The sequence below is a fragment of the Lactuca sativa genome, chromosome 6 (genome assembly GCF_002870075.4).
Source record: "Lactuca sativa cultivar Salinas chromosome 6, Lsat_Salinas_v11, whole genome shotgun sequence".
Lineage (NCBI taxonomy): Eukaryota > Viridiplantae > Streptophyta > Magnoliopsida > Asterales > Asteraceae > Lactuca > Lactuca sativa.
In genome coordinates, this window is record NC_056628.2 from 77930450 (window position 1) to 77957287 (window position 26838).

At 34.7% G+C, this 26838-nt stretch overlaps 2 protein-coding genes across 2 annotated transcripts; both read left to right on the forward strand.

The window, feature by feature from the left end:
- The first annotated feature begins 4423 nt into the window (after positions 1-4423).
- On the forward strand, positions 4424-7853 carry LOC111903306 (IQ domain-containing protein IQM2). Its single transcript, XM_023899081.3, has 9 exons — positions 4424-4623; positions 5188-5603; positions 5676-5790; positions 5885-5950; positions 6046-6134; positions 6225-6315; positions 6429-6668; positions 6756-6857; positions 6953-7853. Exons 2-9 carry the CDS (start codon positions 5245-5247, stop codon positions 7688-7690), a joined length of 1800 nt encoding a protein of 599 aa, XP_023754849.1. The 5' UTR covers positions 4424-4623; positions 5188-5244; the 3' UTR covers positions 7691-7853.
- Positions 7854-13661: 5808 nt separating this feature from the next.
- LOC111903348 (uncharacterized) lies at positions 13662-14705 on the forward strand. The gene has a single exon (XM_023899126.1). The coding sequence runs from the start codon at positions 13662-13664 to the stop codon at positions 14703-14705; it is 1044 nt and encodes a 347-aa protein (XP_023754894.1).
- The last annotated feature ends 12133 nt before the right edge of the window (positions 14706-26838 follow it).

The window sequence follows — 26838 nt, forward strand, 5'->3', positions numbered from 1 at the left end:
TCCAATCATTGAAGTTTGATCCATCAAAGATGACTCTCCCACATATGTTCACAAGGGAGAAAAAGCCGAAAGGGTTGGGTTGGAAGCATTGTTTGAAGTAGACATCTTAAAAGAATGACAAAGTTTAGATTAGATAAGGATCCTTAATACATTACCCAAATAAAATATTAAGGCTAGGAGCCAACACAATATTCTACAATTCGGAAGAGGGATGCCGTAATCCATTTGTAAAATATTTGAAGGTAGGTAAATGACGATTTACCAATTTCCACCATGGAAAACAAAAAAGAAGATTTAGGTTTTAAATGAATTGAAATTCCTAGATTCTTTTGAGATTCATTGAATTCTTCAATGGCATGTTTAAATCTCGATTATTCCCTTCAAGTTTGTGACTGGGATACTGAGGATCACAAACAATGTGTGAATAACCATGCAAATGTACTTGGTACTCTTAATATTACAGATCACCGATCAATGTGCCGGTTAACCACACACACTCCATTGATCCATGATTAACATCAAGCTACCTTTTTCCACACATTGTAAGTCTGAGATTAGTGTGTCGGTTAACCACACACGCTCCACTAACAGCTTAACAAGGTGCAAAGTGCAATTTCATGGAATAGCACCATTTTCACATTTTTCCTAAAGTAACTAAGATTGGGAATTTATAAAAGTTTAGTTACTTTAATAATTTTTGATATACTTATTAATGAGAATTTAGTGTCCTATCCGACCTGTTCGGTTATTTTGACCCTCCACCAGTCAAGGAAGCGGTGGGTGAGAGTAGACACCCATTAAACTACCATTTTATATACAGTAACCTTATACCCCTTTATAGATCGGCTTTGTGAAAGAGGCATACTAATGGTAAGACTGACTTGTCTTATACATATATAAAAGTATTAAACTTTAATATTATAATAGTATTGGGTTGAATTTTAAAATTTTAAAATTCTAGGTTTTGGAATTAAAGTTTCGTTAATGTGACTTTTCAAGTTCCAAAACTTGAGGGAAAGTTTTGTAACTTTTCAAAGACTTTTGAAATTCATAACTTATGAACTTTTATGTTCCATGAATGAGACCTTTCCAATTCCAAACTTGTGTACAAGTTATGAAACCTTTCAAGACTCTTTGATTTCTATAACTTACATTAGTTAATAGTTTCATAAATAAAATCTTTTCATATTCCATAATTTGAGGACAAGTTATGGAACTTTTCAAGAACACATATGGATCAAATTAATTAGTCCAATTATGATGTGATGATCATTTACCAATTTAACCTAATTTGATTCATATTCAAGATAGTTTCAAATTTTACAAATAACTAGTATTTCACAAAAATCAAGTAGTTATCTTAGAATTTGACAAACTTCATGTTTTGGATGGGGATAAACATTACCATATCATTACAAAACAAATTTTATGAACAAAAATAGTTTTTGGTAATGTTCATAATCAAAAACATGCCAAACATTCGAAGATTCTGCCATCAGATGCATCAACTCGTCGAGTTCAAGGCAAACATCATCCAACTCATCGAGTTCAATCATGGACTCGGCGAGTTGGTCCTAGCAGATTCCCAAAATACAGTTTTTCAGCTTTGAAAATTTACACAATTGCATCAATACAATAGAAAACACCCATGGCTCTGATACCACTATTGGGTTTATGTACTCTAACATTCCTATGGTGCACATACAACCCTAATGCTTTGGATCTAAGTTTTCTCTAATTATACATGCAATAAACATTTTCCAAAGCATGAAACCTAAACTAGCATGCAAGGTGATAATTGAATCATAAAAACTAGTTAGAATATTGCCTTGTGTAGTAGCTTGAACAACTTGGCCTCAGGAAAGCTTAACACCCCACGTGTGATGCCTCAAATGAAATCACAAAACACCAAGAACAATTTAGGATGAATATGGAGAGGTTTAGGAGACTAGAAATTGGATTCTCCTTCTTGGAATGTAAGGTGTAACCGATTTTAGCTTATGAATATATATATATATATATATATATATATATATATATATATGTGTGTGTGTGTGTATGTGTGTGTAGAATATCAAGGGTCACATGTAACCCTAATCCATACCCATATGCTTATGATCCACCCATTTGATTTGGATAAATACTTCTTGGATTAACCCATAAGTCCATCACAAATCAAACCATGGATCATTAGCCCAACTCACATGTATCAATTTAATTAGTCTCTTTTGATCACTAAATTAATTCTTAAATTAATTCTTGATTAATACTAATTAAATAATATGATTTCTCAATTTATATATTATACTTATAGTATATTAATAAATCATAATTAACCTCTTACTCAAATATTCTTCCTAACATATTGCTTTAATGAATGCAACACAAATGGACCATGCTACTATCGGGTCAAGTACGTACCAATTATAATTATGGGCTTAGACACATTTTCCAACAAATACATGGTCCATGTATAGACCTGCACAGATTTCCAACTATCTTAATACATGATCCATATATAAACCTATGCAGGTCTGATGCTTATTTGCAAAAGCTGGTAACATGTCAAATAGTTATTTTTTTAACCGACAATAACATAAAACAAAAAAGGGCCAACCTCTGTCTGAACTAGAAAACAATAAAAAAAAATCCAAAACGAAACAATGAAACAACACCACCACCACATAAACAATAGTTAACATGCATGGAGAAACAAAAAAAAATTAAAATAATGGACTAAGAGGGGAAAACAAAATGGTAAATGTGCCCGTAAGCGATTCAATCATTTTATAGCCAACCACTTCCACTTCTCCAAATTTGTAGTCAAAGTGTCAAGTGTCAAGTACATTGCTATTTTGGGTATAGATTCTTTTATGAACCACAAAACAAATATAAAATTAAACAAAAGAAGTCAAACGACAGCTGAACAGAGTATATAAACCAATATAATTACAACAACAATAGTACCAAATAAGAAGATGGGAAATAAACAAAATCCTAAGAGCTAGGTAGACCAGGCTGCCAACAGACTCAAAAAGATTTTAAAAAACTTAACAACAATAGCATTGTACTTCAAGTGAGAGCCAACCAAAAGCATTATACTTTCCAACATGAATCAATAAGAGACTAAACTCCCAAGGGCAAATAACAACTCTAAATTAGATTAAAAACTTTCCAAAACCCAAAACTCCAACCTCAAACTCATTTGTGATATGTATGTACCAATGGAAATATCATCCAAGTCCACTAATCTAGTCCACCAAGAAATGACCAGCTACCAGACTAAGTATCAACCTACTTCTAGATCACACTTTTGTACAAAGTACTTCTATCTTTTAATATTTACATCTTTAAATAGCAAGTAACTTCCAAAATCCCCACGATATCAAACCTCCTAGTTTTTGGGAAATAATACTCATCTTAATTCTACTTTTGACAATGTACATCCATTAATTCCACCCAAATATTTGAATCAACTGATCCAATTTCAACACCTCGCTATACAAGTGTGATTCTAAATTGAGAGTGGTCCCATTTGAGTTCCACATGTTTCAATATCATAGCAATAAACAAGAAAGAAAACCCATATAAAAAAGTTACCCACACTATTCAATTATCACAAGAAAGGGATAGTAATCATATAAAAAATTACACTGAACGAACGCCCATTAAGATATCATTTATTTCTGTCATTTCATGGAACACTTTAAGAGGGCCATCCAAAATCTCACATCTCACATAGTTTTCCTTTCTTCCTTAAGAACATAGGTCGAAGGCACTTAGAAGGCAGGTTGAAGGAGACTCATATATGTAAGTGATCTTAGCTTCATGTATGTACGTACGTGATGTCAGGATTAGAGGATTAGGGGTTGTATGCATCAGGATTTGAGGATTAGGGGTTGTATGCATCCAGGATTTGAGGATTAGGGGTTGTATGTATATATGTGATAGAAGGGTCAATAAAATTTGGTTAATCTATTATATGTCAAAAAGGATTTAAACTTCTAAGGGTAATAGGGTAAAATTAATGTTTCTTTTTAAATAATAATGATTTTAAAATATAATAATTGATTATAAATAGTTGAAAGTTGTTTAAAAATACAATTTAGACACATAAGATATTTTAAAGGTTAACAATGATTAATGGGATATTTAGATTTTAAGTTGAACGAACTCGATATTTTATTCATTAATTAGTAGGATATATAAGAAATTCTTCTCTTATTTTTATAAATCATATAAGTAATAGTAAATAAATATACAAAATAGAGTGTTATCGACCTATATTTTATTTTAGTGATTAGTGATTAGTGATTAACGCTTTAGTTTGTTACAAATTTTAACCGATTAGAGTTCCTGCTTGTAGCACAAAGTGTTACTGTTTTCACGTCTCTCTCTCTCTCTTCCCTCCGTACCACATCTCTCTCTCTCTCTCTCACACACACACTCACACGCGCTGAAACAACGTGATGGCTTCTATATAAGCTGTTCTTGCTTCCCATTACAATAGACAATTGTATTTCCTCTCACGCTCTCATATCAAAAAGTAACACAAAAGAACGCATACAGAGAACCCAATCAAACACCTCCTACTGACATTCAAACCCTCCTCATCTCTCCAAGGTATCATCTTTTCTCTTCTCCGATTCTTTGGGATTTATTCCTAACCCTTTTGATGGCATATCGTCATCTTTCCGCTTTATGCCTACAAGCTTATCGACGAAATGTGTCAATGAGGATACCATTTCATGTCAGTTCGTTTAGAAACTCTACTGTTAAAGCTTCGATTTTTCTTTATAAAAGATGGATGTTTCACCCCCTTTCTTACTTTCTTAATGGTTTTCATGGAAGTATTAATTTGATGTGTGAATGTATGTTTCCACTCTTTGAATGCGTCAAATAAACAACGATTATCGATTGCTTTATGTTACCCTCATTACTTTATCAACTACTCGGTCTCATTTCGGTGTTTTGAAAATGTCAATTTGTAAACTTTCTTAATTTTATTTGTTTTTTGTCAGTCGAGTGATGTCACAGCTCATTACAATTCATTTTGTTTGCTGTTTGTTTTTATTAGGTGTCACTTGTTCCCATACAGAATTCACTAAAAACTTTTTTGCTATACATTTCCTTTTATCAACAAGATCTTGATTAACTAATTACAAGTTTATCAAAATGCATCAACAGGAAAAATCAAGACATAATTAGAGGCTCTTCAAACTCCAAGCCATATCTTCAACTTGCATGGGGTTATCATTTTCATGCCCATTTGCAGCATATACAGATATAGAAACAAGTCTAAAGTCCATCAGTTTAGAAGATGATGAAGTTAAAAGTTTGGGGTTATCTTGCAGTTTTAAGATCCAAGATTCCAATCCAACAGAAATGCAAATAATGAGTTCTCAAGTAATGAAGATCCAAGGATCTCTTAACTCTAAACTTTCTTCAATCGATCATGTTGAAAAGACTGAAATACCCATGGAAGATGATCTCCAACAAGGAAGCCCCAAACATGAAGCAGCTACAAAGCTACAAAAAGTTTACAAAAGCTTTCGAACAAGAAGAAAGCTTGCTGATTGTGCAGTTCTAATTGAACAAAGCTGGTATGTGATATTCATTATATTTGTATTTTTATTATCATCTACATTTTTTCTTACAAATATATATTTTTGTAGGTGGAAGCTTTTAGATTTTGCAGAACTTAAAAGGAGTTCCATATCTTTTTTTGATATTGACAAACAAGAAACTGCCATTTCTCGTTGGTCTAGAGCAAGAACAAGAGCTGCTAAGGTATGTTTACAAAAAAAGTTGAATTACATATCAATTTTCATCCTTAATAAATGAAAAATAATAACAAGTTCTGCTTTTTTTTCTTGATTTCCAGGTTGGAAAAGGTTTATCAAAGAATAGCAAAGCCCAGAAACTTGCCTTGCAACACTGGCTTGAAGCAGTAAGTTAAACAATCTCCATAAAACTTATGTTGTTCTTAATTATCCATAATTAGGGTTTCATATTTCTTAAATTTGAATTTACTTTTTGTGACAGATTGATCCAAGACATCGTTATGGGCATAATCTTCACTTTTATTATGGAAATTGGTTGCACTCTCAAAGTAAAGAACCTTTCTTCTACTGGTAAGTTGAATGCTATAAATACTAATTTCATTCAAAAACATCACATATATAGTTCAATATCTAATCTTTAATATTTTTAAAAAAAAAAAGGTTGGATATAGGAGAAGGAAAAGAAGTAAATCTTATTGAAAAATGCCCTCGATCAAAACTTCAACAACAATGCATCAAATATCTTGGCCCCGTAAGTCTCTTTAAGTTTCTATCAGTACACAGTACACAGAACACAGTATACAGTACACAGTACACAATACACAGAATGAATACTTATAAAGATTGTTGATATTTTCTTTTCAGATGGAGAGGAAGGAATATGAGGTTATGATAGAAGAAGGGAAGCTTTTATACAAACAAACAGGAGAATATTTAGACACAATGGATTCACCAAAGGGTTCTAAATGGATCTTTGTTCTTAGCACATCAAGAACTTTATATGTTGGGATAAAAAAGAAAGGTTTATTTCAACATTCAAGTTTTTTAGCTGGAGGTGCCACATTAGCAGCTGGAAGATTAGTTTCTGAAAATGGGGTCTTAAAGGTAATTAATTTTCTCCCTTTTCTTATCTTCAAAAAGATATAAAATTTTAATAATTATTCTTATCATTCATTTCTTATTACTCAACAGGCAATCTGGCCTCACAGTGGTCATTATCGCCCCACTCAAGAAAATTTTCAAGATTTCATTTCTTTCCTTAAAGAAAATGACGTGGATATTACAAACGTCAAGGTAAAAATAACTCAAAACCTTTCTTTTTATAATAAAAAAGGTATACTAGAACTCATTTTTGGATTCTTATTTTATTTTATTATTATTTTCATCAGATGGATTCAGATGAGGAAGATAAGGAATCTCTTGGAAAGCAAAGTAGCATCATTCATATAAGAACTCATTCTTCAGAAGATGATGTCAGCGAAAAGGATCCTTTGGGAACAGATGATATAGTTCTTGAAGAACATCCATCAATAATGTCCAATGTAATAATACAACATATTTCAGAATCACCAAAAAAATCAAGACTTTCGCGATGTTCAAGTAGGAAATTAAGCACTCTCAAAATACCCAAAAAAGACGATCTTTTTATCGATTTAAACACCCAAGATTTCTCATCAGAGACCATATTGGATGGGTATGAAGCAGCAGAAGACTCTTTCGTTTCTCACCAAATTCACAACCAATCAGGGAATGACATGTCGGATGATGAAGAACAAGAACACGATAAGCGAAATGTAGAGGATACAGTTTCTAAAAAATCGATCTTTCGAAGGATTAATTCACATAAAGGGGAAAAATCTTTTCAATTGGGGAGACAACTTTCGTGTAAATGGACAACAGGAGCTGGGCCTAGGATCGGGTGTTTGAGGGACTACCCTATGGAGCTGCAGTCGCATGCATTGGAACAAGCGAATTTATCTCCAAAAAGTGCTCCTTGTAATATTAATATAAATAAGGTTTTTTGTTCAAGTCCTTGTTCTTTTGAGAATAAGAGTTTGGTTTCAAGAAATTGTGGACCTTATAGAACAAGATCTTCTCCAATAGGTGATTTTACAAAGATTTTTTGATTCTTTTAGGGTGAATATGAGATTGACATAGGCATTTTTTATTCATTTTTTTTGAAATTTAAATGTTGAAATATGTATACACCTTTTTTTTTCTTTATAGAGAAATATAAAAGGAAAGTGTAGATGTTAGATTTGTATTCATTGATAATTAATTCCCTTTTTACAGTTGAATCATAAATGAAAGAAAGTTGATATCTTTTTTTATTTGCTTTCTTTGATCTTCCAAACATACGATTATCTAAGTTGTACTTTATGCAAGCGTGGTTGTACTTGTTGTACAATTGTACGTACTCAACAATATCGTCAATAAACGCGTAATTCCAGTAGATTTGCTGGAAAGTTTCATTTGTTTTTTTATTGTTATTCATATAGGGATGAGCGTTGACTTTTGATTAGTCAAAGTTTCAAATATCAATAGTTTACTTGGACTGTATGGGGAAATGGAGGTCTTTTCCAGCTTGTTGAAACCGTGTGAGAAAGTAAACAAAGTGTTCATTACTTCATTCGTCATTATAAAATTAGTAAATTACAATTTTAATCCTATGGTATGGAAAAAGTTATGGTTTTGATTTAGATGTTAGCTCAGTTGCACAAATGGTCCCTAAAATGTAGTTTGGTTGCATACTTGGTCCTTAGTTTAACTTAACAATGTATACTTTTTGCCCATGCTAAATGACTATTTTGTCCTTATCTTCTTCGTTTCATCCCATCATTGTATTTTCAACAAACCCTAAATCAAAGCTTTTGTATGAATTGTTTGATTTTGATATTTGATATTTGAGTTTTGAGTTTTGTCTGTTTTATTTTAATTTAACTTCAGGTTTGACTTTTTGAAGATGAAAATTGAGTTAAAAATGAAGAAGAAAAGGACAAAATGGCCACTTAGCATGAACTTAAAGGGATGCAACATCAAGGAAAACGGTCCATGGATCAAAAGTACAACCAAGCAATATTTTAGGGATGATCTGTGCAACAAACCAAACATCTAGATGCAAACTTTAACTTTTGAATACTACAAGGACTAAAGTTGTTATTTACTCTAATAAAAAAGGAATAAAAAATATTAAGTGTAGGTGATGTGTAACAGTCTAACACAATTGAAGTCAATGTGGTTGAAATAAAACAAAGATCCATGAGAACCAAATATTCTTAACACTAGGTTTTGGTACAACAATATTATAATTAAAGTTAATTAAGCATAGATTAGTGCAAATGGCAGTTGTACTTGTCTGTGGTACCATCTTCAATGTCCCAGATTTCCTTTGAGCAATGGAACATGGTGACTACATGTGATTGAGATGCCCGACCTTCTTTTTAAATCATTTTAGGGATTTGCATTAATTGCAACTCCCATATATGGATCTTAACGTGTTCACATTGGTGACTCAATCGATAAATCATCATCCTAGTTGCATATATTGGTTTATATTATTGAAATAAGTTTTTAACATTTACTTGAGCTTATCTAAACGCTCGATACTTTCTTACGGTTCGTAGAAGTCATGGATTAAGATCTCTTTTGAAATATGCTTAATAAATTACAAGAAATGCATCATATATGTGAATGTGGTTTAGCCAATCTTTATATTTATTGTTATAAAAATATAGCCTTTTTATATCGGGTTGCTAATCTTGGCATGTGTGTAGCCAATTTTGGATACTCACCTCAAAACCAATGGATAATAGCTTGTTATTAGCCTTATTGTTCGAATTCAACTATGTTAATCTTTAGGACTAATCGGTAGTTGCTTTAGTGACATCATTTCATTATAAACTTGAGACAAGATGAGTTCAACTTTGGCTATAATCTGAAATAGAAGGTGCGAAGTGCACACATAGATAAACTAACATGGACTAAGGAACAAAGGTGTGCGGGGTCAGCACGCTGGTGGTGTTCCAAGAGGTATCTCTCCTAGATGGGTCTAGGGGAAGCTACCCTAACGGAGCCCAAAGGGCAACAAGAGCACACATAGATAAAAGATTGGTTCCTACCAAGACTAACCGTTGTAACTGTTGGTAAAATTGTGATTTTCCCTCCACAATTAATCGAATTAAACTACCATTGTCTCTATATATCGTTGTTGTCGGTTGTTGGAGGAAAAACATATGGAATTCATACTGTTACTCTACCAAATTACTGTCTCACAAAAACATAAAACATAGCAAATGTATTCTATATTTTGCAATGAGAAATCTCCGATAAAGTTCCAATATTTTAGATCATTTTACGGTTTAATCCCAAAATTTATTTTTTGAACAAAATAATCTTGATTATTTAATTTTATATAATAATCCATTATTTTCTGTCAAAAAAATATAATGACTGTTTCGTTAATTTTGACAAAATATAAAATAATTAGAACTTTTATGTTCAAAATATAAAAGTTGAGATTAAATCGTAATTAAGCCCAAAATATTACGAATTTATCGAACATTTCTCTTTTTGTAATCATGGATTTGCCTTAAATCCAAATTGATTTCTTTGATTATTCAAAAATCGAATACGTGTAATCACACACAGAGGGTCTAATTACAAATTTCAAAAAGTTTTTCTAACAATCCATAAAATTATTCAAATGGTTTAAATATCTTAACCTATTTTTCTAACACCCAATGTTAATTTACTAACTTAAATTCGCCTACTTCATATTCATAAACACCAGTAAAAGTCCACAAAATCAATGAATTTTGAAGGATTTGAAAAACTACATATGTGTGAGAGATGAAACTTTTCTCATTAATCTATTGACCTAAAATGTTATAGATTTAAGTGAAAAATCTCAAAATTCAATCAACATATAGAATACCATCAAATTGGTTTAGGATCTTGGTTTTCTCGAGTTGAACTATGGTTTAAATAATATATATAACAAGATGACAAGAGAAAACATTAAGGTAGTACATGTCTACATGATTATGTTGGAGATTGTAGGTTTATGTCGTTGAGTTCATGCATGTATACAAACAATGGTGGATCAATTATTTCGTAATTGATTCTTGTGATGACTAGGAAGAATCTTATCCTCATCCACTTCTAATTGGGCATATGTATGCTTTTGGGTAGTTAAAGTTTTGGTTAGAGAATCTTGATCTCAATCTCTAATATGTCAATCATGTTGGTCAGTCTTCCTATTAAAACGATCGTTGGTTCTCTATATATCTTATATATTCTAGTTTTAAATTTGTCATCGAGTACTGTGAAGTGAATTATCAAGAATGTCCATAATCAAACTACCCAGTTAAATACACTTTGCTCATATTCAAGTTTTAATTTTGCAATACGATTATTTTTAAAATAAAAAATGTATAAATTTTATATTGATAATATAGCAATGATTTTTATCATTAAAGTTTCAATTTGTTAAATAAATTTTTTATTTAAAATTATAAATAATGGTCCTTATGTTATAAGTTATTATTAAAGTTTTATTTTATAAATTATTATGTTCATAAAAGTATTTAATTGTTTAATGAGTTATAGCAAAATAGTGAAGTGGGTTTTAAAATGGATTAAACAAAATCGGCCAATATATTTTCTTTTCACAGGTTTTGATCCATTGGTCTAAATTTTTTTTATGGTGCACCAATGGTTTAAAATTTGATTTTTTATTGGTTTTTGTCATATCACCTTAAAAAGACTACTATACCCCTTAGAATTGTTTTTTTTAGTTTATATTATTATTTTTATTAATTTAAATAAAAAGGGCTCTTTCTCTCTCTGAATGAAACCACCACCACCACTTAAACCTAAAACATTTTTAGCAACTTGTTCAGCCTCCATACAGAAGAAAGTCATCGCCACCGCCAGACGCCGCCACCTCCCCTATCGTTATTCGCCACCAATTTCACCTGAAAAACATGCTCGATGGGTTGTCTCCGGTTCGCCCTCACTACCACCGCTGCCACATATCCGGTCTTCAACAACCTCAATTATCATCATCAACCATCAACATCGCCGCCAACCAAAGTTCAACCGGATCAAGATACAGATATGGATTGAGAAGTTCTCCACCTCTCTTGTCTCTCTCTTATGCTGGTACCACTACCAGATCTTGCATAAACAAAGTTAGGGGAGACAAACGTCGATGAACCAGAGGGGTGACGACTATCATCAACTACCACCGCTATCATTGCTACGAAAAACCACCACCACTCATTTGATTCCCCATTCGAAATAAACCTACCATCGGAATCAATCGTGTTAATCCAAGCGTCGATTGACCCACCTCCAGTTCCTCTATATTTCCCCCTTCCTATGATTTCGATAGGTGAAATGATGTCTAGAACCATTTTCGATTTCTAGATCTTGGAAATGGGCGATTGTGGACTTGGAAACATTTTCAGGTTGTCGATTCACCCTCGTATTCGCCAAAGCCAAGGTACACAAACCCTAACCACTACATACATGAATACTTCTTCATCTTTATAGTAGGGTTCATCTTGGTGGTGATGATGCAAGTGTCTGGGATAAAGAGTTCGAAACAGGTGGAGGTTGTAAGGGCTTGTTCGATTGGTGTGGTGTAGGTCGTTTGATGTAATGCAGATGGGTGTTGGTGGCGGTACGAGGGTGGTTTATAGAGGTTCCACGAAAGGTGATATATTGGGTGTTAAAGGAGAATAGTGGTGTTCCGGTGAGGAGGATGGCGGTCCAATAGCAGTGATAACTGGGTAGTGGTGGTTCCAAATTATAGAAAGAAATTAGGAAGGGTTAGGTGGGTAGATGAGATATTTTGATTTTTTAATTGAAATAATAATAAAAGAAATTAATATATATATATATATATATATATATATATATATATATATATATATATATTCAATGGCATTTTTGTCATTTCAGGTAGGGCATAGATCAAAACCACACAAAAGTGTCAACTATAAGGACCAAAAACACACAAGGTATCCAAAATTGGACCGTTGGTGCACCACCAATCTTTTTTTGGACCAAAGTCATAGAATTTTCTCAACCGCAGGGACCATTTTTGCAATTTTGTCTAATTCATTAAAAGTTATTATTTTTCTATTCAATTTAGAGTAAAAATATAGTTTTGGTCCTTAATGTTTGCATCTTTTTTGTAGGCTTAGTTATATTTGATGTCTAAAGATTGGATTGAATTTTAAAGTACAACCGATAAGAATGAATGTTAAAGTACAACTGATAAAATAACTTTAAAAGTGGATTCTTAATTACCAATTGAAAATATTGTCTCATATAATTGATTAAGATAAGACCTTCAATCGATTATCAAAATCAAATAATAAAAAATAATGTTGTTGACAATAAAAATAATGTTGTTGGCAAAAACCACCGCACGTCATGACAAAGTGATGAATTTCTTAATCATCCCATTTTACATGTCATATGTGAATTCGTCCAATGTCGAGTTGGTGGGTCACTTCGATAGATTTGTCGTAGATGTCATCATATCTTTGTTCCTACTAGTGATGACATCATCAAGCTATGTATCAACTCTTGCACCACTTGTATCAATATTTTGAAAGATTAATGCCAACTAATAAGAAATGATATCCCAAAGATATTGCAGAACAAGGTTTAATCTCTTAAACATTGAATAAACAAAAATAATGGACGCTGATAACAAAATTTCAGTCAAGTCTGAATTAAATCTAGTCAAGAGTTAAAGAAGAACAACAACTAAGTGTTGGAATCCTAAGTCTTGGGGTCCAAGCAATCTAAATTATGGAAAGTTTAGTTTATAACAAGTGGTCATAAGTTTTCTAGTCTAATACAAGTTGGTTTGTTAGGCTATATATACATGTCTATAATCGAGTTTATGATTATGAGAATAGATTGTAAAAACATTGGTTTTGAGTGATTTTCCAATTAATCAAAGAGTGAATTTTGGTTATTTTGTTTTGCATTCTTGTTTTCTAAACTTTAATTGGTATCAAAGCTTAGCAACTGAAGGTTGTGAGATCGATTTTTTACTTTTTGTCGAGTTAGGTCAACATGTCGAATGTAGGAGGAGCTGCTTCGGTGAATGTGAAGGAAGTTGGATCCACCACAATTGTCTGTCCCATGCTATCATCAACCAACTATACCGTTTGGGCTCTACGAATGAAGGTAGTTTTTAAAATCCATAAGGCTTGGACAGTAATTGATCCAAGAACAGAGAAGAATGGAAAGAAAGATTACCTGGCGATGGGGCTGTTGTATCAGGCGATCCCGGAGACTTTAATTATGCAAATCGGAGATGTGGAGTCCTTAAAGGTGTTGTGGGATGCAATAAAAGCCATGTACGTGGGTGCTGACCGCGTGAAGGAGGCTAGGTTACAAACCTTGATGGTAGAATTCGACCGATTAAATATGTCTGACTCGGAATTGATTCACGATTTTACGGGAAGATTATCCAGATTAGCCTCAAAATCGGTAGCCCTTGGAGAAGTAATTGATGAGACAAAGCTTGTGAAGAAGTTTCTCAATTCATTACCGAGATTGAAGTTCATCCATATAGTTTCTTCTTTGGAACAAGTCTTGGATCTCAAATCAGTTGGATTTGAAGATGTTGTGGGAAGGCTTAAATCTTATGAAGAAAGGATTGGAGAAGAGGGTGATGACGGAGGGCAAGAACCAAAGGTTTTGTGGTCATCGAGCAGTGGCGGCACTGGTTCAGGTGGTGGCGATAGCTTGACTGGTGGAGCGAAGGAGAGATCGACAAAGGGAAAAGGGATGTCGACTGGTAATCATGGATTCGATGGGTTATCTGGGTCAAGCGGGCCCAAAGGGAATAATAATAGGGTTTCTCAAATTAGTAATCGGCCCAATCACCACAAGTCTAATTCTGATTTAACTCAACCCAATTCCACCAATTGCAAAAAATGTAATTGTTGTTGTGACAAAAATCAAAAAATAGGGAAAAAGACCGATCTAAGGTTATTTGTTTTCGGTGTGACAAACCGGGTCACTTTTCCTCTGAATGTCCGGAACAACTCCAAAAAATTAAAAGAAAATGAGTTCTCTGAATGTGACAACAACGACGAGACCGTATTTTAAATACAGATCGGGATTGAAGAATTCTCTAGAAGGGCTTAGAGATTCGAGGGTGATTATTGGAATCCTAAGCCTTGGGGTTCAAGCAATCTAAATTATGGAAAGTTTAGTTTATGGCAAGTTGGTCATAAGTTTCCTAGTCTTATACAAGTTGGTTTGTTAGGCTATATATACATGTCTATAATCGAGTTTATGATTATGAGTACATATTGTAAAAACATTGGTTTTGCGTGATTTTCCAATTAATCAAAGAGTAAATTTTGGTTATTTTGTTTTGCATTCTTGTTTTCTAAACTTTACTAAGTATTCATTGCAATATCAAATTAAAGTGAAAAAATTAAAGAGAATGAAAGATGTGATTCTTGTACTAATAAAGCGTATTGATTACATTGAAGACAAATGAGACAATAAAGACAAATGCAGACTATAGATGTAACGCTCACGTTTCCCACTAGACATTAATAAAGATGATGAAGTGGTTAGGGTCAATAATTATAATATTTTGAGGTTAATAAAAGAGGATTATTTGATTATTACGTGGTGTGTGTTTATAGCTACATAATAAATTAAGAATAGAATTCGCATCTAAATAGATTAAAGATTAGGACGAATATCCTTTGAGTGAGACGAAGTAGTCGTAATAAGGATTCCGGAGGTATAAGGAGCGTTCAAAACGGACTTATAACGAATGAGTTATGACCCGTTGAAGTTTCTCGTTGAAACCGGTGCGACTACGACGTCGTAAATAGCATATCGGAGTTAGGAAGATTATTAGCCTTAGTAATCTAAACAAAATTCGTAGTAGTCGTTAAACCGAGAGCGTATATATAGAAAATGCCCCAATCTGAATTTGTAAGAGGAAGTTAGGATTTTTAGAAGTTTCGTTGTAGCAGTATACGGCTCAGAAACCGAAGTAGAAATTGGTTGATTGTTAGGAAAAGCAATATACACGAGAGTTGAAGATCTCGTCCATATGGTTCCGTCGATATAAAGACAGTCGAGAACGGATACCATATGAAGAACTTATGAATTTTTAACGGACTTTAACAGTCTAAGCCTGTTAAAAATATAGCTTTAAAAATTAAGTCAAAATTAGTCGATGGAGTCTATAAGAAAGTTGTTGATCTCGTCGAGAGCTTTACGGGGATATAAAGAACGTCGAAAACGGAGCTCGTATAAAGAAGATACGGTTTTCTAAAGTTTTATGAGAAGCGTCACGCGCTGGTGGGTTGCACGACGCGCACCATCTAGAAGGTGGGGCGTAGACCACCATATTTGTGACATGTGGCTGAAAACGGGAGGAGTAACGTCTCAGGTGTGTGCGGCATGCACACCAGGCGCGACATGCTGTTGTGTTGTAAATAGGATTCGGTTGATCATTAGTTTCCTCACTACCATGTTGGGTTTTGATACAAAATAAAACTTTGTTTTTCACAAAAACCAACAATGGAAGACTTTAGAAATAACGAGATTATTTTTTAGTTCATAACAAAACCGAACCATCATGGATCCATTTATAGAGGTTAGAATGAAATAAAACCAACCATAGGATGTTTTATAGGTAACCTTTGAAGCCTTTGAACCCACTTGGTTTTGGGGTGTTGATGAAGATAACAAAAGATCAAAGTGTATGATCTTCTCTACAAGTATCCACCATCAAGAGTAAGTCACTTGGAATGCTAGTTCCTTCTTGTATTCTTGAGTGTCTAAAACCTTTAAGTGCTTAACTTAAATAAGCACTAAAGGGAACAACTCAAGAGGTCTTCTAAACACCAAAGTAAAGCACCAAACTTCAAAGGCTTGGAGCTACTTCACACTCACGGTTTTAGACAGAAGAAGAAAGGAAGAAGAAAAGCTTCACTCTTGCAAAAATGCAAGCCTCATGCATCTCTTATATAGCCCATGAAAAGTAAGGTCAAACCATTAAAATAATCTAAAGTAATGGTAACCTTTAGAAGCATGGGAGACAAAAGGTGGAAGGTTGAATTTTCTTTGAGTTATTGATGTGTGCTTATTTAGTTATATATTTCATAAATAATCATTATTATTTTATGCTACATTGTGTTAATTCTAGAACAAAGGGTACTTATTATGTTTGAAATATGTTTTGTAGTAGCGAAGACATGCTCAAAACAAAAAGGAAGCATACAAGAAGCTAGGAGTAGGAAAACAGGAGATAAGGTAAAAAAGAAGACTAAGAAGGATGTTGTTGGACAACTTGATCCCCCCGTCAGATATTTGGCCATATTTCATGACTTGTAACTCCGATTGAGAAGATTCAAAATGTTCTAAAAACTACACACAATTTTGAACGACTTTCCTATTTTGAGAAAATGTTGATTCCAAACGAACACGCCATGTTGAATAGAAGCTTCGCGATTCTTGATGCTGACTTGGGGAACACGAGATTTTAATGAAGAACATGTCGTGTTGGCTATCAAACACACCGTGTTAACGCTGAAACCTATAAATAGAACCAAAAATTAGACTTAATGATATATCTGGAACCTTAGATTGATTCTTGAGATTATAAACCCCAAGAAGCCATTTTGAGGGTCTAGAAGGCCGTTGGAACGCCGTTAAGATGATAGGAGCGAAGATATGAAGGATTGGAGAGCAGATTCATGTCGGTAATCATGTGGTTCGTTGTTTCGAACAAGATTAGTGTTTCAATATGATTATATGTATTTACTTTCTGATTTGGGTATTAAACTCTTTGCTTTGTGTTTATGATTAGATGAACCCTTGATTTTGTGGATTAATTGTTATTTGGATTGTTTATTCGTGTTAAATTTATTTTACCAAGTTTAATTGCAAGATCCATATGTGTAATAGATTGTTACTTATTCCTTATTGCTGAATTGATAGAGTTTAGATGACCATCTGACTGTGTTCATTTGAATTGAGGTTTTCCAGTAGAATTTTGACCAATACCTAGGGTTTGGAATTAAGTAATGAACTTTAATGTGTGTACATGAGTAGAATGACCATTCTCTGCATGTTTTAACTCCTATGACAACTAAGTTTAAATAAGATCAAATCTTGCTTAATATGAACTAAATACTGATTTGCATGATTGTTTGTTCACCTGATTAATGAATTAATAGTTGTGTTGAAATCAAAGGATTAGTATTAGTGAACATGAACCTAATCATATTAGAAATCAGTGAACATGAATAAATTGAAGGGTTATGAGCATTCTAACACTCCTATGGTGTACATGTAACCCTATAAACCTTGGATATATGTTTTCTCTATTATACATGAAAATATTTAATATTCTATATTCCAAGGTTTCATCCTAACTAACATAATATAAAGCAACTATACTACAAAATCCTAGTTAAATGACATACCTTTTGATGAAGCTTGAAGTCTTGAACTTTAAGAGCTTAGCCCCAATAGTGTAGAAGCCTCAAGTGGAATCACAAATCACCAAAACCACCTTGGAAAACTTGAGAGAATTGAATGCACACTAGAAATTGGCCCACTCTTGTATCCTCACACACTAGTGCCATTTCATGTGCCAAAGACCTCTTTATATAGTATGGAGGATTAGGGCTACATTCATGTAAACCCTAATACCCATGACCTTTCATTTCTATAGGATCCATGGGTTAAAAACTCCATGGACTATCCATGCAAGCATAGCCTAACCTAAATGAACTTGGCCCATGCTATATATATAAGATTCCATATTTAATTAGTTCCTTTTGATCACTAAATTAATTCTAAATTAATTATTGATCAATACTAATTAAATAACATGATTTCATATTAATATATTAGAACTTATAATCTATTAATATAAATCATAAACATACTATTCTCAAAAGACTATCCATATAAAATGTTCCGATGAAGTGCAACCCAAATGGACCATGCTACTCTCGGGTCGAATACATACCAATAATAGTTATAAGCTTAGAAATCTAATCCAACATAAATAAGTATGTGTGCACAATTATCTATGATTGTAATTTGTCTAAACCAAAGTACCTAAATATATTTTTCTTCGGTAAGTTTATCAAGATTTGCTATTTAGAAGTTTGTTGAAATTTAATTCCATAAAACCATTCTTTACTGCTTTCGTGTAACCTATAATCATTCTAAATTAATTCACTACCGTTCCCCTTGAGTTCGACACTGTTACTTATCAAAACTATACTATACTCGATCGGGTTCACTGCCTCTAAGGTGTGGTTTAGATGCCATAAACTAGGAATTATAAATTAAAAACTAGTGCATTAAAAATACACATCAAGTTTTTGTTGTTATGTGCAGGAATTCATGATCATACGCATTGCGTGGTTTTACTTTTTGCATGGGTTTCGAGATTGCAAGCGATTAGGGAATTCTTGACTTGGTTAGTTTACTATTTTGCTGATTTTTCCAACAAAATCCACGGGGCGTAGTATAGCAAGGCGTGTCCAGGGTGTAGCACCTGGTTCCTGGTACGTAAAATTTATCTTAGTGTTTTTCATTTTTAGCCTTGGACTCGGCGAGTTGTAGGTCCGACTCGCCGAGTAGAGACGGGATCCGGAACACGTTTAAGTTGGCGACTCGGCGAGTCCATATTCTGGACTCGGCGAGTCTCCGCTGTCTGATGAAACCCTAAATTTCAAGGGTTTACACCCTATTTAAACCCTCTTATCCCCCCCAAGCTCGCCCCCTTCACCCTCAGAGCTCTATTCTCCGTTCAAGCCTTGTTCATTGTGAGTTTGAAGCATTTTAGTGTGTTTTCTTGAAGATTTGGAGAGGGAAGGAGAGTAGATCAAGAAGAAGAGGAGGAGGCCAGGCATCTTTGAGCTATCTCAAGTGTTTTCCTTGAGGTATAACTCGATTTCCCTCTGTTTTCATGCTTATAGTCCCTTCTAGCTCCATGAAAGTCCTTCTTGAGTTTTTCCCCAAGCTTGGTTGTGCCTTATGGTTTGTAATAAGTTGTTAGCCTCTAGATCTAGGTGGGATTGAGCTCCAGGAGCTTAGATCTACTGCCTTTATGGAGCCATATTGCATGAAAGCCCTAGATCTACTCTTCTGGTGCATTTTGAGCCCTAAAACTTTCATTGGTGAATATTTACACGTAAATTTGGAAACTTTACGTGTTATTCATTCCCTAGGAACCCAAATCTATGAATAGCATGAGCTGGATTCAAGTAGAATCGCGTGTATAGTATTTGCATGTGGCCGACTCGGCGAGTTGAGTCGCGAGTCCCCGAGTTTTCCCCCTTTTCATGCTTGCGGGGTGGAGTGGTGAGTCGTGGGATAGAACTCAGTGAGTCGGAAACTATACTAACTCGTGAAGTAACTCGACGAGTCAGTGCCATGACTCGGCGAGTTCAAGGCAATCTTCTTGCCTCAAGAACAACTCGGCGAGTTGTTCATACAACTTGGCGAGTCACAGCTTAGAGTGTTCTCCGGATGAAGACGAACTCGACGAGTTGTTCATACAACTCGGCGAGTAGGATGAAGGACTATTGGCCTTTAGTTTAGAAGGAGAACTCGTCGAGTCAATGCTTAACTCGACGAGTAGAGACGGGTTTAGGGTCGGGCAAAGGGATAGGGACTCGGCGAGTTGACAGGTCAATTCGGCAAGTCGGGCCAACTGACAGTTGACTTTGACTTGACTCTTGATTGGTAAAGGGTAAATGGTCATTTTACCCTGAATTCGGTTAGCAGTATTTGACTAAGGGTTTTGTGGGAATTATAGCCGGAGGATTTCCGGAGCGGCAGCAGCAGCAGACAGCCAGTTCCCACACAGGTCAACAGCTACTTTGAGGTGAGTTTCCTTCCAGTAGTAACGGGTCTAAGGCACCAAGGCCGGCCCGTATAGACGAGATGTTAGTTTTAGAGTGTGGGCCGAGCCCGTATCTCTTGATTGAGTTGATTATGATATATGCCTGTATGATAGAGTTGTCTATACTCGTTGTCTGTGTGATACTTGTATATTATGGGTTAGCAGCTGAGTATGGGCGAGGCCCGTATCTCTCTGAGAGTGGAGTGTGGGCGAGGCCCGTATCTCCCAGATAGCGGAGTGTGGGCGAGGCCCGTATCTTCATGAGTGTGGGCGAGGCCCGTATCTCCTAGCTGTTCATTGTATGTTTGTATGGTATGATGTATTATGGGGGAACTCACTAAGCTTCGTGCTTACAGTTTTCAGTTTTGGTTTCAGGTACCTCTTCTTCGAAGGGGAAGGAGCTGGCGCGGTAGCGGTACATCACACACATGCTTTATATTCCGCATTATGATATCACCTGGGGATTTGTACTCTGACACTTTTATGTTTTATAAAAATGTTTTCCAGACATACAATATCTTTTGTGAAATGATATGATCGTTGAACGTTTTATTCCTAATGTTTTGCTAAGTACATGTTTTAAAAAAAATGAAATTTTTGGCTCGTATTTTTGGGATGTTACAGAGAGGGTTCAGTAGAAGAACAAACTCTTGCTACTCTTGACTAGTTAGATCTTTGCAGAATGTTTGCCCTTCGGATGCTTTCAGAAATTTCAACAATTGGGGTTGAATGCAGATTTGTCACGAGAGAAAAAGCCGTGTGAGAATTTGAAGTTAACAATCGAGAGCCACAGCTTTTAATAAGTTTGGGATGCGCGTTGATATTTGGAAGGATTATTATTTCAAAGAGTGGCGTTTCTAACTATACATTGATTCCTATGGCCTGGAAGAATTGTTCCCACACCACGGAGTTTTATTTCGACGCGAAGCAGAAGTATAATCCCGACTATCACGACATGGTTGACACTTTCCTATGTCGTGGGGGAGCAAACACACCGTGGTAATAATTAAACACGACATGTTCAGGTAAAAGTATGCGATTCTTCATATGGTCAATAGAAGAACACCGCGTGTTTCCATTCAAAGTCGGTGTGTTTAAGCCTCAGTCAACATTTTCAAGTCATTGATTTGTGCCTACTCAAGGCAGGCATTTTCCAGATTTCTTTATTCCATTTCAAGAGCGTTCCAAAGTGCTTTTTCCAGTTATGTTAGGAGATGTCAACCACACAAGACAAATGAAAACTAAGGTGTTGATGAGCCGTTCCCACGCCAAAGTGAGCTGAAGAAAGCAAAGAGAAGAAAATCAACCTCACCACTTCTATCTTAGGGAAGTCTGTTCCTTTTTCTCCCTTTTTACTTGTTCTTTATTTTGCATAACATGCAATGGGGAGATTGCATGAATTAAGTGTAGGGTAGGGGTTGGTTACATTATTAGAATCCAAGTATGATTTTTCTTTTCAAAAATCATACTTGGATTCTAATAATGTAACCAACCGGGAAAGAGCTAAATATAAGGCAACGATGATGGGTCGAGTTACTGAACGATTACGAGTGCGAGATCCGATACCATCCGGGAAAAGCCAATGTGGTGACAGATGCGTTAAGCCGGAAAGAGTACTTAGGTCGCCGAGTAAGAACGCTAACAATGACCATCCATTCCCACTTGTCTTCGCAAATCAAAGAGGCTCAACTGGAAGCCTTGAAGCCGGAAAACATCATAAATGAAGCCTTGCGTGGGATGGACAAGAACCTTACAATCAAAGAGGACGGAGCCTACTACCTCATGGACCGAATCTGGACCCCAAAATTTGATGGGTTCAGAAACGTAGTTATGAATGAAGCCCACAAGACAAAGTACTCCGTCCACCCAGGGTTCGGATAACATGTACCTGGATCTCAAGCAACATTATTGGTGGCTGAATATGAAAGCCGAAATTGCTACCTAAGTGAGCAAGTGTCTGACTTGCGCCAAAGTTAAGGTAGAGTATCAGAAGCCCTTAGGTCTACTATAGGAACCAGAAATACCCGAGTGGAAGTGGGAACGGATAACGATGGATTACATCACCAAATTGTCCAAGACAAAGGATGGAATCTGTTGGAATAGTGTCCAAGGTCATTAACTATTGGTAATATTTCTAATAATAGCAGGGTCCTTTTGGGTTGCCCTCAAGACCCAAATTGAGTAGAATAAATAAAGGAGAAATTAGTTTATTAATTATTATGGTTAATAATTAATTAGAAACTAATTGGAAATATATTTTGGGAATTAATTAACAGTTTAATTAATTAAAGGGTTGAATGTTCATTAATCGATAGTTGGTTAATATGGAATGTTCCAGAACCTTATGGAATTAGGGTTGGATGAAAATCACTCCATCCCACATGGGAAAGGAGTGAAATTCCATGGTTATGCCTCCATCCCACATGGGAAGGAGTACTAAACCCTAGGAGGCATCCAAGGCTATAAATAGGGCCTTAGGAATTTCATTCCTCCTTGCACCTTGGCTTGAAGTATTCGCCAACCCTTCTTCCTCCCTCCTTAGGGAAGATTTCTAACCCTCTTTGGGTTTGGGAAATTGACCCTTCTACTTGTTATTTTTACTCTACTCTTTGGTGTCATTGGGTGTGATACCATTAGAGGGATTCTGGTTTGGGTCCTTTCATCCAAACAACTTCATGGAAGTTCAAGATCTCAAGCATGGAGATCAAGGGCTACATAAAAGGAATGTTTTCTTACTTAAGTTTTAGATTTCTAGGGTTGATGTGATTAGCATGAAGCCATAGATCCATAGGATGCATGTACACTTAGGTATATCGTTGTTTCGATTTTTCCGCTGCCTAGTTTTAAAGTGTATTTGATGCATAGAAAACCCAACTGTGGTATCAGAGCCATTGGTTCATGGTTACGTTCACCCTAGATCCATGTTTTCTCTAAAAACTTGTTTGAAATTTAATGGTAGAAGGATTATTGAAAAATTCGTAATTGATAATACCTTAGTCGCAGCTCACGACGTGAGCTCAGCAGAATGAGGGTTTCAAATTTTTTGCCATTTTTCGAATATGAAGCTTTATCAAAAATGGATAAATACCTAATTTAAATTGTTTTTGAATCTGGAAAATTGATAAATATTATTTAAATGTGTTTATTTGAATTTGAATATTTATTTGATAATGGATAAATATTATTTAAATATGTTTATTTGAATTTGAATATTTATTTGATAAATGATATATATTATTTAAATGTGTTTATTTGAATTTGAATATTTATTTATTATTTAAATTGTGAATTTAAATATTTAATATTATTTATAATATGGATTTATATATTTGAATATTACACCCTTATGATTTATTAATTGTTACATTGCGTCCTTGCAATTAATAAGAATTAATAATAGACAACTAAATTTAAAGAGTTTTAAATTTACCCCTTGTGTTTATATATATTAGAATTGTGTCTACTATATGTATAAGAAACTTACAACATGCGCCCTCGCGTATGTAAATATTGACATGGTCAGTCTTACCGTGACTAGGCGCACCCATTCTAATGTAGGAGTTTAAGGGGGTCTCTTTGATTCCTAATGAGGATGATTTTTAATATGCTTCGCACTTACCACCCTCACCGCCCTATTACATTTTGAGAATGGAGTTATCGAAAGGGTTTGATAGTGATAATGGTCAATCTAAAGGTATTCTATATACAAGTATAAAACAAAATTTCGTTTTATTAATAGAATGTGAGTTTGTATTATCCATAAAAAATGCACATTCTCTTTATATTTTGTTGGTGGAGCTCGTGTGGTTAACCCATACATCAATCTAGAATATAGTCAAGAATGATATGGAACTCGCGAATCTCAAGCGTAACTTGAGATGGGGACCATGCGATTTTGTATGGTTAATTCTCAATCTATTTAATGTAAATCTTATGTTATCCATAAAAGTTGCACATTCTCTTTATAACTTGTTGATGGAGCTCGTGTGGTTAACCGACACATCAATTTGAGAGTATAGGTAGAGAATGATGTGGAACTCACGAATCTCAAGCGTAACTTGAGTCGAGGACCATGCGATTTCGTATGGTCGATTCACCATCTGTTCGGTGATCTGTGACAACCCCATCATTGAATTTGAGATGAACATAATCTGAGATTAACATGTCATTGATAGTCAATGAATCTCAAAGATCTAGGAATTTCATGGTGATTGAAATTGGCAAAGGGCTTTGCCTAGCTAAATAACTTTTTGGTGTGTTTACGACATCCCTTTACACATCATGGAGCCAAATATAGATCCTAGCCTTCTAAAATAATTTAGGGTGATTATTTTCTAAGGATAAGTAAAATAAACTATAATGGAATTTTATTGAATGATGTCGAAAACCTTATCCACTAAAATCTACTGCTATAAAACCTTTGAAAGGATTAGCTATGAGGATGATCAATCTTGTCAATTTCGTAGTTTGGGAATAGTTCTCATAAACGAAAGGAAAGATCACGCCTTTGTTAAAGCTCTTCCTAGGTTACTTCAAACATTGCATTCTAAATTGTTAGAAAGAGCAATTATCAAATGTATGTTGTAAATTAACATATTGAAGTAAAATGGAATTTCCTTGAGTTAGGAGTTGACTATGGTTAGTCGACTAGCTAACATGTACATATGATCAGTTCATGCTGATTTTGATATAAACAACTTGGAATGTCCATTAAGGAGTTGTGTAGCATGTTGAGGTTTCCTTTTGGAACTAGCATGGCCAATCATAGAAACTCATACATCAAAACACTCCCATGTTTTACTATCATGAATATAAGTGTCAAGAAGAAGAAAGCCAATTGCCCACGGTTTAAAAGGCAAGTAGTGTGGGTATACCTAATCTAGGCCCTAATACCTAGGACAAAGGAAGGCGTATTCTAAGACATGTTCTGATAGCTGCTTGTTTCCATAACAAGAAAAGGACTAAGAAATCAAACTTGCCCAAATGTATATTTGAGGTGAAAGGACCGGAACATGAAGAAGTAAAATTTGATGATGGATCATGAGCCCGTGCTACGTTCCATTGGATCAAAAGATAACTAGTTCTTCCATGTTTGTTATTCAAACAAATATTTGGATTTATAATGCCATCAAAACATTACTTCTAAACCTTGAGTGTGTTGCTAAGGATTAGTGCTGACATTTGCAAGAATGTGCAGTCACTAAAATGAAGTAAGAAGACTAAAACATGGAGAAGATAATTTGGTCATGATTGCCAAGCCCTTGCTACATTCATAGGATCGAAAGTCAACTCTTTTCAAAATATTTAATCTATGGTATTATAATTGAAATTGTTTATACTGTGATTCATGAGATAGTTCTGACTTATTTAAATGTGGAGCATTCTAACATGTTAAAAGAAATTCATGAAATCTATGAAGCTAGTATAGTAGCAATAGTTCAAAATGGATTCGAACATTTGAATAAGGTGTATTATTGTGAATATCTATTGATGTTAGTTCAACTAATCGATCGTTCAGATTGACCATAATAAGTACTTTTTCAAATACATCCAAATGTTGGGTGAAATGTATTTGTGGAATCATAGTATTTGATACATAAATGAGAAATGCATTACCAAGTATCCAGGTGGATCAGATTTTGGATATCATTTGACCTTGAGTCTTATGATAAATGCATATCTTGTTTATCAAGATAGATGATGAATGCTTCAATGGGTGATGTGAGTATCTGTTGGAATTAGTTCACACTAATGGACCATTCAGATTAACCACGATACATAGTGAGAACATCTTCATATGAATGTGAGTATGGAACCTCTCAGGTGTTCAGAGCTCTCATATAGCGAAGTTAAGAATCAATTGGGCAATAGGATGAGACACTCATAGTGAGAATCTCAGTCCAAACTTTATCGATCATCTAAGTGATCGTGTAAGAGTTTCATGATCTATCTTCGCCCAAAACACTACCACTAGGAAGTATTGGTTGGATAGAGAAACAAATCGTTCATTGATTTTGTACTAGATGAGTCGCACTGTGTTTGCTAACAATTCCTGGATTGTACCATGAATAGTGTTACAAGAAGTCCTTTGGTCTTGTGCCAACTAAGTAGGTTCCTGAAACACTCTATGATATGTGAAGTGGGATTCTATCCTCACTGCCATATATGTAAGTCTACAATTATGAGGCTTACGCTTGTCGTGAAGCGCTTGACAATCTAGAACTTTGAATAGAGATGTGTTATCTCGTTGGAGAGCCCATCAAGAATTTTGGATGATTGTTTAACAATCCCTCTGAGAACAAAGTGTATGTTGCTTGAAGGGCAGTCTTCCAAGAGGGG

Coding starts and splice junctions, on each gene's coding strand:
- LOC111903306 (XM_023899081.3), top strand. CDS start 5,245: ATGGGGTTATCATTTTCATGCCCATTTGCAGCATATACAGATATAGAA. Junction 5,791..5,884: donor CAAGAACAAGAGCTGCTAAG/GTATGTTTACAA, acceptor CTTGATTTCCAG/GTTGGAAAAGGTTTATCAAA. Junction 5,951..6,045: donor TGCAACACTGGCTTGAAGCA/GTAAGTTAAACA, acceptor TTTTTGTGACAG/ATTGATCCAAGACATCGTTA.
- LOC111903348 (XM_023899126.1), top strand. CDS start 13,662: ATGTCGAATGTAGGAGGAGCTGCTTCGGTGAATGTGAAGGAAGTTGGA.